The following is a 16,607-nucleotide window of genomic DNA, read 5'->3' on the forward strand; positions in this document are numbered from 1 at the left end:
CCGGCTTTCTCCGGGCACAGCTGGCGGGAGCCCTGCCGGCTTTCTCCGGGCACAGCTGGCGGAGCCCTGCCGGCTTTCTCCGGGCACAGCTGGCGGGAGCCCTGCCGGCTTTCTCCGGGCACAGCTGGCGGAGCCCTGCCGGCTTTCTCCGGGCACAGCTGGCGGAGCCCTGCCGGCTTTCTCCGGGCACAGCTGGCGGGAGCCCTGCCGGCTTTCTCCGGGCACAGCTGGCGGAGCCCTGCCGGCTTTCTCCGGGCACAGCTGGCGGAGCCCTGCCGGCTTTCTCCGGGCACAGCTGGCGGGAGCTAGAGGTTAGTTACCCAGCTTTCTCTGTCCCACGCCCGGATTCTTAGCCCTGAGCTAAGGCAGACGGGAAAGGCCGGGAAGGCCCGCTGCCGGGGTGGGTAGTGGGAATTAGGGAGAGCCGGGAGTCGGTACAGAAGGAGGACCGAACCAGGAAAGAACAAGTGCACTCGGTCTCTGTCCTCTCGCCCTGGAGGTCAGACCTGCTTTTCTGCTTCCGCTCAGTTTCAGCCACGTGCTTTGAGCGATGCCAAACTTGATCATATTACAAACGGATGGGCTTTCCGTATCTCAACCAACAGTGCTGAAGCTGTAAAATCCAGTTAGTTCTCTTGCCCTGGAAGGTTTGGAGCGTCGTGGATGGAGCGTGGGCCTGCGGACTGAAGGGTCCTGGGTTCGATTCTGGTCAGGGGCACATGCCCGGGTTGAGGGCTAAATCACAATTGGGGGGCATGCCGGAGGCACCCAATCGGTGGTTCTCAATCATCATTGATGCTTCTATCGCTCTCTCCCTCTCCCTTCCTCTCTGAAATCATTAAAAATATATATTTTTTAAATCAAGTTCTCATCTTCTCCACTGCTACATCTGCATTAGTTATTCACCTAGATTTCTCCCAAGATAAATGCTGATAAATTAACAGAGCAATCACGTATGTAAGAAGGTTAATTTAAACATCCTCCTATATAATAAAAGGCTAATATGCAAATTGTCCCGTCAACTGGGAGTTTGACAGAGAGTTCCACTAGGGGCAGGGCCCACAGGCCAACCGCCTGTGGCCCCCTACTTCTGGCCAGCCAGACCCCACCCGCGCACAAATTCGTACACCAGGCCTCTAGTTTCTTTATAAAAAGAAAATGTAATACAACTTTATATACACACAGGGAACTATTTTTGCCCCCCGAATCAGAGTTAGGTGGTTCTCTTGCTTTTGCTAAGAGTATTTCAAGAAGTTGCAATAATAGTAATTACACTGTGCTAAACACTTTTCTAAGTACTTTATAAATCTAAATGCATTTAATACTTAAACAGCTCAGGTGAGCAAGTCTCATAGTATACCGCATTGTGTTTCCTCTCTTTTTTAAAACTATGTTTTTATTGATATTAGAGAGAGGAAGGGAGAGAAACATTGATCGGCTACCTCCTGGGGATGGAGACCGCAACCCAGGCCTGTGCCCTGACCTGCATAGAACCAGTGAACTAACTCTAGGAGCATGGGACTAGCTCAACCAACTGAGCCACGCCCAAGAGGACTTGCTTTCTCTGTCTCTGGTGTTTCCTAATATCATTTGTTTGATCTCAATCATGATAGGCTTGATGGTTTTGAATAGAGGTCAAACAAATTGTCAAGGGCAGTGTGCTCAGACTCAGGTTTCATTATCTGAAATACACAAAATTTAAAATCTTTAATGTTAATAGGGTTATCTTTGAAATATAAAATTTGTTTTTCTTTGCTTGGCTTTTCCACTGGATGGTACCCACAATCCAGGTATATGCCTTGACTGGGGATTAAACCAACAGCCTTTCAGTATAGCTACACTGGCCAGAGCTGCACCGCAAGAATTTAAAAAACATGCAGTTTAGTCAGAGGCACTGACCTCTTCTCCAAGAACAATAGCCATCTGGTGTGAGTGAAGCAAAATTATACCTGCTCTGGCCTGGTTACAGCATCATCCCAATATGCCAAGGTTGTGGGTTTGATCCCTGGTCAGGGCACGTACAAGGATCAACCAATAAATTCACAAATAAGCGGAACAAATAGATATTTCTCACCTTTCCTCTCTAAAATCAATAAATTAAAAATATATATTTTAGCCCTGACCGGTTTGGCTCAGTGGATAGAGCGTTGGCCTTCGGACTCAAGGGTCCGGGGTTCGATTTCGGTCAAGGGCATGTACCTTGGTTGCAGGCGCATCCCCGGTAGGGGGTGTGCAGGAGGCAGCTGATCGATGTTTCTCTCTCATTGATGTTTCTAACTCTCTATCCCTCTCCCTTCCTCTCTGTAAAAAATCAATAAAATATATTTTTAAAAATATATATTTTAAGCCACAAAAGCCAACTTTAAAAATTATACCTATTTTTTTTTTTTGTCAGATTGGCAAAATAAGTATTTTTGGTGTGCTGCAGAATTTTAGTAATTAGAGCATGTGTGCCATGAGATGAAAAAGGTTGAAATCACTGCCCTGCATTATAAACTCAAAAAGAATCTTAACGGGTATATAAGGCCCATACCAGTTTAGGCCCTCTCACTCTTCAGTTCAGTTAGAACTCAGACAACACTAAATTACTAATGGTTCACTGAAAACATCAAACATTTTCCAGCATCTGGTTTTATACTGTTGTCTGTAGCTAGACACTCCCCCCATCCCCCATGTAGTGTCAGCTGAAGCTTTCCTTCCTCCATTGTTGACTCCCCTCACTTCTCTAGACAGTTATTTCCACAGTGGTTAAATTGTGTGTGTGTGTGTGTGTGTGTGTGTGTGTGTGTGTGTGTGTTGGAGCTATTGTGTATGTCTAAAATGTTTTTAAGGATATAGGAAATGTATTTTCATCTCTTTCCAACATATAGGAGGAAGTTAATATTTGTTGAATGAGTAAATACATGTTCATGCCTTCAAAAACTCATGAAGAGACTGATATGTGTTATACTCTAGAAAAGTAATTGTAAATTGCACATAATAACATAGCAGAGGAATGGGTGTAGTAGGTAAATAAGATCAACTCTATTTGGGATTCAGAAAAGGCTGTCAGGATGGGGGATTATGAGTATGTACAGAAACTGGAATAATGAAGATGTGCTCAAGATTTAATTAAAGGTACCACTTGGTTGACACCCTTAGAGGAGATGGAGAAGTAGAGGGAACCCTAGGTTTCTGACTTGAGTGAGTAGGGGTGGATGATGATGGCATAACCAAGATATGAAATGCAAGAGAGAAGAAACAGGTTTAACTCGTGAAAAGAACTACTGTTTTGTTGCTTATACTTCATATACGTGGCTTACGTCATTCTAATGAATTTTTATTATAAAAAAGATAAGATGCCAATAACTCTGAATTTTTAAGTAAGGCTAATTGAACAGTGATTAGTAAAACTAGTTTTTCATATTCCAACTCTACATACTACCTAAGGAAATTGAAATAATTGGTTTATATTTAGGTTACATCAGTACTTTCAGGATTAGCCAAATAAAAAATTTCATGTTGAGCAAGTTAACCTTCCTGAAGTTGGTCCATATCTGTTTCAAACTTCCTAAGGGCAAATATTGAAATATGAAAAGCAGCTAACAGTATGAAATTATAGAATTTTAGGTATAGCAACTATAAAATACTATGAATTACTGAATTTAATCATTTGTTCCTCTTTCAGTATAAAAGTGATTTACTGTGTAATTATATATTTATATAATTGAAATTTTCACTAGATACTAGCACATTTAAGTTTTTAAAATAATAAAAGTTGGTGGGGTCTTTTGCCTTTTGATTCAGGTACAAAGAATAGGATTTGAGAATAAGAATAAATAGTAAACATACCAGTCTATCTTTGGAAATGCTAACTACTATTTAAAGTTGTTCAATTAATGCCATTTAACTTTCCTGGATAAAACTTTAAAAGTGCCAGTCATACACTGATGATAAATGGAATTATTTCAATCAAATTTCCTGGTTTATCGTTGCCAAAAACTAAAAAATAACATGAAAAAGTATAACCTGATATATCATAAAAAAAGATTTTGTAGTTTTCAACATCTTGATTATTTATTAATTTGGACAGAAAATGTTACTATAATGAGTTAAGTATAGAATTTGAAACTGTTAGTGTTTGACATGAAGAAGCATAAGCTGTACAGAACATAAATATCATAATTTCCCAAAGTGCTAAAACTATCAGTGACTTGTAAATAGAGGCAGAATTTTGTAATATCCTATTTGATACTGTGAAAAGAAGCTAAAAAGACTTCGAAGCCCACTGGCCTGATGAAAAATGTGTGTTCTTGGCAACTGAAATTGTGAGAATGATAGGAATTCATCTAATAAAAGTACCTTTTCTCTATGTAAACTGACTGTGGGGTGTTTTTTTTTCCAGATTTGAAACAAATTTGTGTTCATGAAGAATGACTGCATACAAACCACAATATGTCAAGAAAGAAAAAAGATCCAATAGAACTGTTTCATTCTGGGCAGCTGGTAAAAGTCTCCGCCCCAATGGTTCGATATTCAAAGTAAGTATTGTTAAATGGTGATTTCCTTTTTATGCTCTTACTTTTTAAAGGTAAGGCCACCTCACCACATGTCATCTTCCAACACTTAGCTTTTGGATCATGATCAAGGCTTGAGTCCTGGTGTTACCACTTGCCTAATATGTGTGTAGCACTGAGTAAACAGTTAACCTCTCCAAGCTCCTACTGGCTGGTATTGCTCAGTTGGTTGAGCGTCCTCCCATGCACCCAGAGGTTGCTGGTTCGATTCCAGTCAGGGCACATGCTCAGGCTTCGGGCTTGACCCCCAGTAGGAGTCATGCAGGAGGCAGCCAATGTTGCTCCCTCTTTTCCATGTTTCTCTCTCCCTTTCTCTGTCAATAAAAACATTTTTTAAAAACAACAGTGCTTATAACTCCTACCTATAATGATAGAATGGATAGTAAATAAATATAAGCGTTTCTGCACAGGTTTTTGTATGAACAGAAGTTTTTATTTATCTAGGACAAATCCCCAGGACTACAATTGCTGGGTCATATGGTAGTTATATGTTTAATTACTTTAAGAAACTGCCAAACTTTCCTAGAGTGGCTATATTGTTTTATGCTCCCACCAACAATGTATGAGGGATCTGGTTTCTCCTCCTCCTCACCAACTTTTCATAATGTCACTGTTTTATTATTTTAGCCACTAGATGCCCGTCGCACGAAGATTCACGCAATAGGCCTTCCTTCCCCTGGCTGCTGGCACCGGTTTTCCTCCGGCACCCGGGACCCGGGCCTTTGGTCCGGCTGCAGTGGAGAATCCAGGCCTCAAGGCTAGGCTTCTCCGCTGCGGCCACAGCGAGGCTTGGCTTCAGTCTTCAGTCTTCACTCTGCACCTGTGTATGCAAATTAACCGCCATCTTTGTTGGGTTAATTTGCATAGTCTCTCTGATTGGCTGGTGGGCGTAATGTAGTGACACCAATTTGCATGTTTCTCTCTTATTAGTGTAGATTCTCAGAGGTTTGCAGTGATATCTCATTGTGGTTTTGATTTCCACTTCCTGTGTGGCTGATGACATTGAACATCTGTTCATGTCCTTACTTGCCATTTGTACATTATTGAAGAAATGTTTCTTTATGTCTTTTGCTAATATTCTAATTGGATTGTTTACTTTTTTATTATTGAGTTGTTATTTTTAATTTTCCAATTGTGATAAAATACAAACTTAAAATTTGTCATTTTAAACATTTTTAAGTGTATGGTTCAATTCAGAATAAGTAAACTCACATTGTTGTACATCAATCTCTTTTCATCTTACAAAACTGAAATTCTGTACCCATTAAACAATAAATTCCACATTCACTGTTTCCCCAGCTTCTGGCAACCACCATTCTTTCTCCCTTTATGAATTTGACTAGTCTATATATATCATATAAGTGGAATCATACCATATTTGTCTTTTTGAGACTAGCTTATTTCACTTAGCATAATATCAAGGTTCATGCATGTTGTAGCATCCTATATAATAAAAGCCTAATATGCTAAGTGTCCAGTCGGCCATTCAACCAATCAAAGCGTAATATGCTAATGATATGCTAGGGCCGCTCAACCGATCGCTATGTCATGCACTGACCACCAAGGGGGCAGACGCTCCGACTGGTAAGTTAGCTTGCTGCTGGAGTCCGGCCAATGGGGACTCAGCAAGACGGGCCAGACATGCCCTGGACCCCTCCTGTGGTCCCTCCCCAGCTGGCCAACCTCCAGTGTCCCTCCCTGGTCCCGATCATGCACCGGTGGGGTCCCTCAGCCTGACCTGCACTCTCTCGCAATCCAGGACCCCTGGAGGAATGTCAGAGAACCGGTTTTGGCCTGATCCCGCAGGCCAGCCCGAGGGATCCCACTGGTGCATGAATTCATGCACCAGACCTCTAGTATATCAGAATTTCCTTTTTAAGGCTGACTGACATTTCATTGTACATATATATCACATTTTGTTTATTCATTTATTAATTGGTGACCACTTGATTGCTTCCATCTTTTGGCTATTGGGAATAATGCTGCTATCAACATGGATGTGTAAATATCTCTTTGAGAACCTGCTTTCATTTATTTTGGGCATATGCCCAGAAGTGGAATTGTGGCATCATATGATAATTCCATTTTTGGTTTTTTGAGAAAACTCCTTATTGTTTTTCATAGCATCTATACCATTATACATTCCCGTCTGCCATGCACAAGAGTTCTGATTTCTCAACATCCTCACCAACACTTGTTTCTGTTTGCCTTTTGTTTTGTTTTATTTTTTAGAATAGTTTATTGATTTTTAGAGTGAAAGGAAGGGAGAGGGGGATGATGAGAGAGAAACATCGATGTGAGAGTGCACCATGGATCACTGCCTCCTTCACGCGCCCTGCCGTGGATCAAACCCCCAACCAAGGCATGTGCCCTTGACTCGAAATTGAACCCTCAACCTCCTGGTGCATGGGACGACACCCAACCAAGTGAGCCACACTAACCAAGGCATTTATTTGTTTGTTGTTATAGCCATCCTAATGGATGTAAAGCACTATCCACTGTGGTTTTGATTTGTATTTCTGTAGCGATGTTGAGCTTCTTTTCATGTGCTTTTAGCTATTTGTGTATCTTCTCTGGAGAAATGTTTTTTTCAAGTCCTTTGCCCATTTTTGAATCAGGTTGTTTGTTCTTTTGTTGTTGAGTTTTTGTTTACTATTGAGTTTTGAGAGTTCTCTATGTATTCTAGATACTACTCATCAGATTTATGGTTTGCAAATATCTTCTCCCAGTATACAGCTTATCTTTTCATCCTCTTAATGAACTGTCTTTTGCAGAGCAAAAGATTTTTTTAATAATTAAGTCTAATTTATCAGTTTCTTTCTTCTGTAAATTGTGCTTTTGGTGTGAAGTGTAAGAAATCTTCGTGTAGCTCTGGATTTTACAGATTTTCTCCTATTTTTTTCTCTAAAAGTCTTATAGCTTTATGTTTTACACTTAAGTCCATGATCAATTTTGAGTTATTTTTTTGTAAGTGTGAGGCTTAGGTTAAGGTATTTTGTTTTGTTTTGTTTTTGTTTTTTTACTGTAGATGTCTAATTACTTCAGCACCATTTATTGAAAAGGCTATTTTCCACTATTGAATTACTTTTGCATTTTGTCAAAAATTCATTGGGAGTGTTTGTATGGCTCTTTATCTGGATTCTTTGTTCTGTTCCATTAATCTATGTGTCTATTCCTCCAACAATACCATACTATAGCTAGATATATAATTAATCTTAAAATCAGGTAGACTGAGTCTTCCACTTTATTTTTCTTTTTCAAAATTGTTTAGCTATTCTAGGTCATTTGCTGTCCTAAGTAAATTTTATGATGATGTTGTCTATATACACAAAATATCTAGTTGAATTTTCACAAGAATGACATTAAATATTCATATCAACTTTGAGAGAATCGAATTCCTTACTATGCTAAGTCACCCAACTCATGAACACAATATGTCAAAATTTACTTAGATCTTATTTTATTTCTTTCATCACTTTTGTGTAGTTTTCAGCATATGAGTTCTGTATGTGTCTTGTTAGATTTACACCCATTTATTTCTCTCTTTTTGAGTGATTGTAAATAGTATTATACTTTTAATTTTGGTGTTCATGTGTTAATTGTTTGTATATAGATATAAAATTGATTTCGTATGTTAATCTTATATCCTGTAACTTGAACTCACTTTTTGTTCTAGGAGCGTTTTTTGATAAATTCTCTGGGATTATCTATGTAAACAATTATGTCATCTGCAAATAGGGACAGTTTTCTTTCTTCCTTTCTATCATATGCCTTTGACCATGTCTTCTTACAGTGACTCGAAGTTCCAGCACTGTGTTGAATAAGAATGATGAAAGCAGACATCTTTGCCTTGTTCTTAATCTAGGGGGAAAGTAATCTATCTTTTGCCTGTTAGTATAATGTTAGCTGTAGGACTTTTTGTGGGTGCTCTTTATCAAGCTGAGAAAGATCTCCTATTTTACTGAGAGTTCTTTTTATGAATGAGTATTATTTTGTCAAATGCTTTCTCTGCACTGATTAATATCATGATTTTTTTTCTTTAGCCTATTAAGTGGTAGTTTACATTGATTCTGAGTATTGAACCTTCTGTTTTAACTGTTGTTTTTCTGACACCACTACAGCAGGGGAAAGATGAGGCACCACCTCATTACAATCAGGTGGAGGTAGAAGTCCGGGTTCCCCATTTGGTCTCCTTAGACACGCTGAGGGCAAAGGGCTCCTCATTACTGCTGAGCAGCGGGGAGAGTTCCAGGTGCGCATGGAGTGGGTGACCTGGTAGCTCCTGGGCAGTGAGGAAAGTCCTGGTTCTGCTCTAAGCATGCTCTGATACTACTCCCTGTGGGGAGGGAGGAGGAAGTCTAGACTCCCCATAAGGTCCCCACTGATACCACTGAAGGCACCTTGTTACTTGCCAGCAAGGATTCAAGTCCCAGCTACCTACCTGGCCTTTTCTGATACTGCCTTGGCGGGGTGTTGGAGAACCTTGTCACAGCCTTGGAAAGGTAGAAACCTAGGCTCCCCACTCAGCCTTTGTGGAGGGGAAACCACAGTTGTTTGTTCTTGGTGTTTGGCTGGAGTTGAGCTGCTATTGTGTACAGTTTCCTGGCTGTTCGGCTAGGGAGAGCAGACTTGTTGAGGCTCTTTTGTTTGCATATGTTGGTATTTCCAAGTTGCCAGCTTCTTCAGCTCCAAGTCTGGGATATTTGAGGTAAAAAGAAAACCCAAGAAACTCACCATTGTTATTCCTCAGGTCCTGAGGTCACTAGCCTGTCTGTTTTCTTCTCTTCACCTTTGAGAAATTTTCTTTTTTTCTTTTTTTTTTTATATATATAAAATCCAGGGTTTTTAGTTATACTAAGCAGGAAGTACAGGGGAAAGTACATCTCCATCTTCCAATACATAGACCTTTCCTCTAATAAATATTTAATAGTTAACTAAATGGAACTTGGGAGTACATATGATTGGGGTGATTTCTAAACGTCTAATTACAGTTTTATCCCTTTACAGGTTAGCTTTTAGAACACTAGTAAGAAAGTACAATTGTGATCTGTGCTACACACCAATGATAGTGGCTGCTGATTTTGTCAGATCTGAAAAAGCCAGAGACAGTGAATTTACCACAAACCAAGGTATGTGAAATTCAGAGTTTGTTGACTTGGTAAAACTTAAAAATCCCAATTCAGAGATTTTATTTTTGAATCTTTTAGTATTTAAGATTTTTTAATAAGTCTTTGTAAAATACATTTTTACTGAGTGTCTTCAAACTGGATGGTATACAAAACACTAAGCCTTCCTTAGGGCCCAGATTCTCTCACCGAGACTATTAGATTAGATTCCTCTCTCACCGCCCCCACTCTTGTCCCAATCTAAACTGTCCTCCAAACAACCCAAAGCGACCTTTCTAAAATGTAAACTTGATCACTTCTCTTAGACCTCTTTTTGCCTAAAGCAGTGATTCTCAGAGTGTGATTCCCCAGACCAGCAAGACAAGCTGCATCTGGAAACTTGTTAGAAATGAAAATTCACTGCCTCCACTCCAGGCCTACTGAATCAGAAACTCTAAGCCTTCCGGATGATTCTAAGCTTGCTAAACATTGAGAACCACTGGCCCAAAGAGTAAAATTCTAGAGCCTGTGAATAATATGTAACATTCTTCATGATCTAGCCTCTGAATACATCCTCAGCTTTCTTTATCTTCCATTAGTTTTTCTCCAGAGCCCACTGCCTTTATTACTTAAGTTATTTTAAGGCCCATGCTCTATTCTCTCACACTTCTCTACCTAGAATCTCCTTCTCAGCCATGCCTATCCCGTATATCCCTATTTCTCTGGCAAACAACAGTTTATGCTTCTTAATCTAGCTCTGGAATTTCGTGGCTAAGGTACTTTCCTAATCACCCTCCACTCGTATTATTTCTTTGAAGCACAGTCTTTAAGTGTTGCACTGAATCCTACTGTGTTATACTTTCCTCTTTGAATACCTATGTCTCCTCCTGGACTGTGGGCTCCCTGAGACCTGGAACTGTTTCTTACTGATTCGTATCCTCAGTTTCTAGTGCAGTGTTGAAAATATATTAGAACCATAAGAAAATGTTAAACTGAAATTCTATAACTCTCTTGAGTTACAAAGGGGAAAGCACCCTACATCCTCAGGAAAAGGCAAATTTTCTGATCCCAGGATAATACTGTAAATTAGTGGAACTAGGGCAGCCATGGGCAAACTACGGCCCGCGAGCCGGATCCGGCCCGTTTGAAATGAATAAAACTAAAAAAAAAAAAAAGACCGTACCCTTTGATGTAATGATGTTTACTTTGAATTTATATTAGTTCACACAAACACTCCATCCATGCTTTTGTTCCGGCCCTCCGGTCCAGTTTAAGAACCCATTGTGGCCCTTGAGTCAAAAAGTTTGCCCACCCCTGAACTAGGGTGATACCCAGAAATCTGCATTTTTGGCAAACACCCAGTAAATCTCAAACAGGTAGTCCTCAAAAAGTCTTTAGAAAAGTTAAAATACATCTATCCAGAGTTTTAACACTAACCCAAAGATGAAAAAAAAAATTGTCCTTTAAAACCTAGGAAAGTTCTGATGTATTTGGCTGTATTAAAATTTAAACTTTCATATGTAAGAAAATAGCACAAATATACTCAAACTAAAATTGGGAAAATGTTTATGATATTTTATATTTATGCTAGAGCTAATTTCATTGTTTTATAAAAAATTTAATAATGAAAAGGAATAACTAAAAGAAAAATTGTGCATATAAAAATGTACAAAGAATATGGAAAGCCCAGAAAGAAAAATATACACTATTGGATATACAACATAGGATAAGTTATAAGAAAACAAGAATTTAATCCATATTGGTATGTATCTATGTTGGTTTTGGAGCTCAATTCCTTCATTCTGCTCCACTAGGCCAACTGTTGGGTCCCTCTGCCAGGGGCTGGACCTCCTTGAACGCCAGGTATTCAATGACAGAGAAGCCATGAGAAGTTGTGGGTATATAAGAGAGTCTTTATTGTGGGAGCCAGTGGTTAAGTAGCCATTGCTAACAAGGAGCCACTAAACAACACAGTTCTTCAAAGCAAAGTCCCATACAGTAGCCGTGCCCCAGCTAGGTAACAGTACATCTTTCCCACACAGCAGCAGCAGCCTCTGTACCTTCAGCCATTATCTGAGCAGCCACATGCTGCCTGCTGGTCATTAACATTTTATACTATTTACACAAAAGAAGCTTCTTGCCAAATAGTGACCTCAGTCTTTTGGGTCATAGAAGGGCACACTTGTGCAGTGTACATACAGATTACTGTGGCCTTGCTCCTGCACCTGTGTATAGCATCTTAGCCTTGAATACTTGATTAAGATTCCCACACTCAGAATGGCCTTGAACATCCGGTGTACTCTGAATAGGCCCTCCACACTCTAATTGACCTTGAGCGTCTGAAGAGGGTCCCCACAGTTGGTAAATTGTTTTGAAAGAAATTTTTGTAATGTCTATCAAATGTTAGATGCTTGTCCAAAAGTTACACACCTAGGAATTTACCCTCTGAATGTACTCACAAAAGCATGTGAGAGTATCCTCATCACATTTTTTGCAATAGCCACAAACAAAAAACAATCTAGAAGTACACTATGTGGTTTGTCTGTATACAGTGGAATATGCCACTGAAAAGAAAATAAGTCTAAGTACAGCTCCCAGACACATCAGGTTAAAAAAAAAAAGCATTGTAGCAATGTACATAGAATGTTCACATTGGTTAAAAATTTACAGGTACACATAAAATTGTTCTGGAATAAATGCATGGTCATGATTTATGGGGGGCCCTTGTCTGTGGGCCTCTCATAGTGGACCCATGCCAGAGGAAGTTGCAGCCTCAAACCATTGCCCAGCCTCCTTACCCTTGGGCTGTGAGCACTGAAGGGGGCTGTATAGTATTAAAAAAAAAAATGTTCTGGAATACAGTAACTAATTCTCACCTTTGGAAAGGGGTCTGTTTGTCAACAGTATTGTACTTTTCATTTTATCAAACCTTACACTTGAATTTGAGCTAAATGTGAATTGCTTTTTATTTAAAATGTTTAAAATTATTTTAATGCTCCCTTGTTTGGACAGATACTTCTTAGGCTAAAAATAGTTATTTTATATTGGTATCTCATGTGTGTATGTGTGTTTTTGTGAATTTTAATGTTGAGCTATTTGTTTTATCAGGTGATTGCCCATTGATTGTTCAGTTTGCTGCTAATGATGCAAGACTTTTATCTGATGCTGCTCGTATAGTCTGTCCTTATGCGAATGGAATAGACATTAACTGTGGTTGCCCTCAGAGGTAAAGCTCAAAAGAAGTTGGAAGAATTTTCAAAAAGATTAGAAAAAACTATGTGAACATGGTAAACTATCTTTCTAGTTTTCCAATAACTAAAAAGTAAAGAAAATAGAGTTAAAGCACTTGGGCTCTAACTAAGAAGAAAAAATAAGGAAAGATTATTTAGGAACATACACACAGAGATATTTTCTGATGGCTAAAACAATGTATAGACCCTTCACAGCTGTTTTATCTTACCTCACCCCTAGAATTTTTTAAAGTATGGATCTGCCTTGAACCTCATCCATAAGTAGTTATATGAGATACTGATGTTTATAGCAAATTCTAATATGTATTTTTACTGTCATGTCAGACATATGTGCTCTAGAAACTATGGTTCTATAATTTGGGAGCTTACCACTTATTTTCTCCTAATTAATTTTCTTTATAAGAATACCTTCTTATAATTACCTTTCTTTCCCCTATACCACAATTATTTGGTTGGTTCTAAATAACTGTGTATTTGTAGGATGTACTTAATTTGACAATATCCCTATGTTTCTGACACTGTACTAGATTATCTGACAATAATTCAAAATGTGTCCAAATAATAAAATCAAGGTTTTAAATACAGCATAATCCAAATCAGATTAGACATATTTGTATGCTCATTAGGAGAGTTAAGTAAGCTATTTAGTGGTGTTGGAATGCTATAAGCCAAACATCTCTCTACTATTAAGACTCATAAAACCTCTTATGTATAATAAACATCAAATTTGGAATTTAAAAAATCTGAAATAATTGAAATTAATTACAAGTACTTAAATCTGTTTTGGTTGAATGGATAGTAATTTAATTTTCTGACTTGCCAATGAAAACCATTTCCTAAGTACTTTTTGATCTGGGAACCTGTTTTCCTCATCTTAAATTGGTCCACTTAGAAATGTTGGGTCTATGAATTGTAAAAATCTGATTCCATTCAAGATTGCTAGATAGAGAAATAGTAGATGCACTTACAGTGCCTTTAGAAATGTATCTTCTTTTTCAACTACAGTTTATGTGTTGTTGTGTTTGCTTCATAAAGATGGGCAATGGCTGACGGTTATGGAGCTTGCTTAATAAATAAGCCAGAGCTTGTTCAAGATATGGTGAAACAAGTAAGAAATCAAGTGGAAAATCCCAGATTTTCAGTATCTATTAAAATAAGGTAAAAATATTTTAATCTGTTGACAGATAGTTCTTTACTTAGGAAATAAAAGAATATTCCTTCTGTTTGGGGCTGCAGGGTTGTCTTTCTATCCTTAACTTGTAGGTGGTGTATAGAAATGTTGAAACAAGATATTTAGTAAATGGATATATACAGTATTTTTTTATATAAATATATATATAATCCAGAGCAACTTCCTCTTTGTATTGTTTAACAGAAATGAAAACATCCGTTTATTATTAAAAACTTTTATCCAAGCCTGGCCAGTGTGGCTCAGTTGGTTGAGCGCCATCGCATGCACCAGGAGGTCACCAGTTAAGTTCCTGGTCAGGGACTTGCTCAGGTTTCAGGCTTGATCCCCGGTGTGGGGCATGCAGGAGGCAAGCTGATTGATGTTTCTCTCTCATCAATGTTTCTATCTCTCTCTCCCTTTTTTTGAAATCAATTTTGTAAAAAAAATTTAAAAATTTCCTCAAAAAGAAACCTTTAACTTTTTCTATGGACTACTTAACTAATGCTAAGATACAATCCTGGTACCAAGAGTAGAAAATAGGAATGGTATTTGCACTAAAATTTCAAAATGAAAATAAAATAAACCAGGAATCAGTTTTTTGGTGATAGGTTAAAAACATATTTTAAGATAAATGAGTATTATATTCTCCCACTTGAGGAATAGGCATACACAAGCAAATATTAGGATAGCATCTTTCAATTCATGTGTGTAGTATTTGGCTGACATTTTCAGTTTCGAAAGCCAAAGGGGAGGAGCGCTAGGTAAGATAAAACTTGTCATCTTATTGTTGCCAATAGTGAAATAGCTACATTTGAAATCTTAAATTGGAACTGATCCCTGAGCAAAAAAATACCCTTACTGATAGTGGCGTATAGTGATAATATGATGTAGAAAAATTACATAATGTTTTATATGAAATATTATTTAGTTATTAATTTTAGCTTTGATTTGTGCTATAAAAAGATGGCTATAATTTTGAAATTATAGGATCCATGATGACCTTGCAAGAACTGTGGATCTTTGTCGAAAGGCTGAAGCAACGGGAGTTTCCTGGATTACAGTCCATGGAAGAACTGTTGAAGAAAGACATCAGCCAGTTCACTATGAAGCCATTAAAATAATTAAGGAAAATATGTCTATACCTGTTATTGCTAATGGAGACATCAGAAGCTTAAAAGAAGCAGAAAAAGTGTGCCATATTACTGGGACAGATGGTAAGAAAGAAGTACTTGAATTTTTGTCTTTTAACTAGCAAAAAAAGTGGGGGTGAGAGAATAATGTTAATGTTTTCATTATTTTTCTTTAAATTGGAACTATATTTTTCTCTTGTGTTGGTTAAAGCTAAGCAATTCATTAAAATGATGCTTAGAAACAGTAGATTAGTTGAGGTAAAGTCATTCTTGTTACTGCCACCATCATATCCAGTGAAAGACTAGTTAAGAATCTTACAAATAGCCTATTAGTAAAATAGAACACCTAGACTAGAACTGAGAGTGAATGAACACAAGAGTAGTCAAAGGAACCAAAAGAACCCCAGCCTTCTATGCAGTTTCATTATCCCCTTAAATTACTGGCAGACCAAACCCTGTGATACCTACTGCAAGGTGGGAGAATGCAGATAAAACTTAACTTCAAGCAAGCCCAATTTATGACAATTTGGATTTACCCTTAACAGAAAGCCTAAAGATTAATTGCTTAATGTAGAAGTCTTAATAAAATAAAAAATATCTGTAACTACCTTTAAACTTATAGAAACTTTAAAAAATTGTATTATAATTAAATTATACAGACTAATATCAGGGTATTGTGAAACCTTGTAATATACTTTATTTTTTAATATTCTCTGTTTGAGTGTGACCTTGTAACTATGAGTTCTTAATATGTGGATAAATGTTCTATGCTTTAATTTGCAGGTGTGATGGTTGCAAGAGGACTCTTAGCAAACCCAGCCATGTTTGCTGGATATGAGGAAACCCCCCTGAAATGTATCTGGGATTGGGTTGACCTTGCTCTTGAACTTGGAACTCCGTATATGTGTTTCCATCAACATTTAATGTACATGATGGAAAAGATAACTTCAAGGCAAGAAAAAAGAGTATTTAATGCTTTGTCAAGCACATCAGCAGTCTTAGATTACCTTACGGACCATTATGGGATGTGATTGGACTTCCTAAATTGTTTTAATATGTACTTTAAAGGAATTGTGTTTTTAACATTTTTAAATAAATTTTTTTATTTTAATACTAAAAGTATGACTCAGTCTCTGTAAGTCAACATGAAGTATGTTTCTAATAAGGAAAAGTGCAGAGAAATGACAAAACAAATGCCAACCTCTGTAAAATGAAAAGGAACAAGACATTCTGTATAGAATGCATTCAGGGCTTAGATTAAAAGTTCAAATTGAAAAATCAAAGTGTACTTACTGAATTTATATGTATGGTCACTTATTTAATGTCTAATTATGGGTGTACACTGGAAACTAATACAATATTGTGTATCAACTGTAACTGAAAAATTTAAAAAT

At 37.8% G+C, this 16,607-nt stretch overlaps 1 protein-coding gene across 1 annotated transcript; it reads left to right on the plus strand.

Moving 5' to 3' along the window:
• Window positions 1–4,405: 4,405 nt before the first annotated feature.
• DUS4L (dihydrouridine synthase 4 like) lies at window positions 4,406–16,486 on the plus strand (the record flags this gene model as incomplete). The annotated part of the gene is given in 7 exon segments (XM_081101806.1): window positions 4,406–4,442; window positions 4,445–4,520; window positions 9,564–9,685; window positions 12,770–12,887; window positions 13,948–14,070; window positions 15,071–15,297; window positions 15,997–16,486. Coding segments are annotated over 7 exon segments (951 nt in total). The 3' UTR covers window positions 16,245–16,486.
• Window positions 16,487–16,607: the final 121 nt, after the last annotated feature.

This window comes from Myotis nattereri, assembly GCF_964212035.1.
Source record: "Myotis nattereri genome assembly, chromosome: 11".
In the NCBI taxonomy this organism is placed as follows: Eukaryota; Metazoa; Chordata; class Mammalia; order Chiroptera; family Vespertilionidae; genus Myotis; species Myotis nattereri.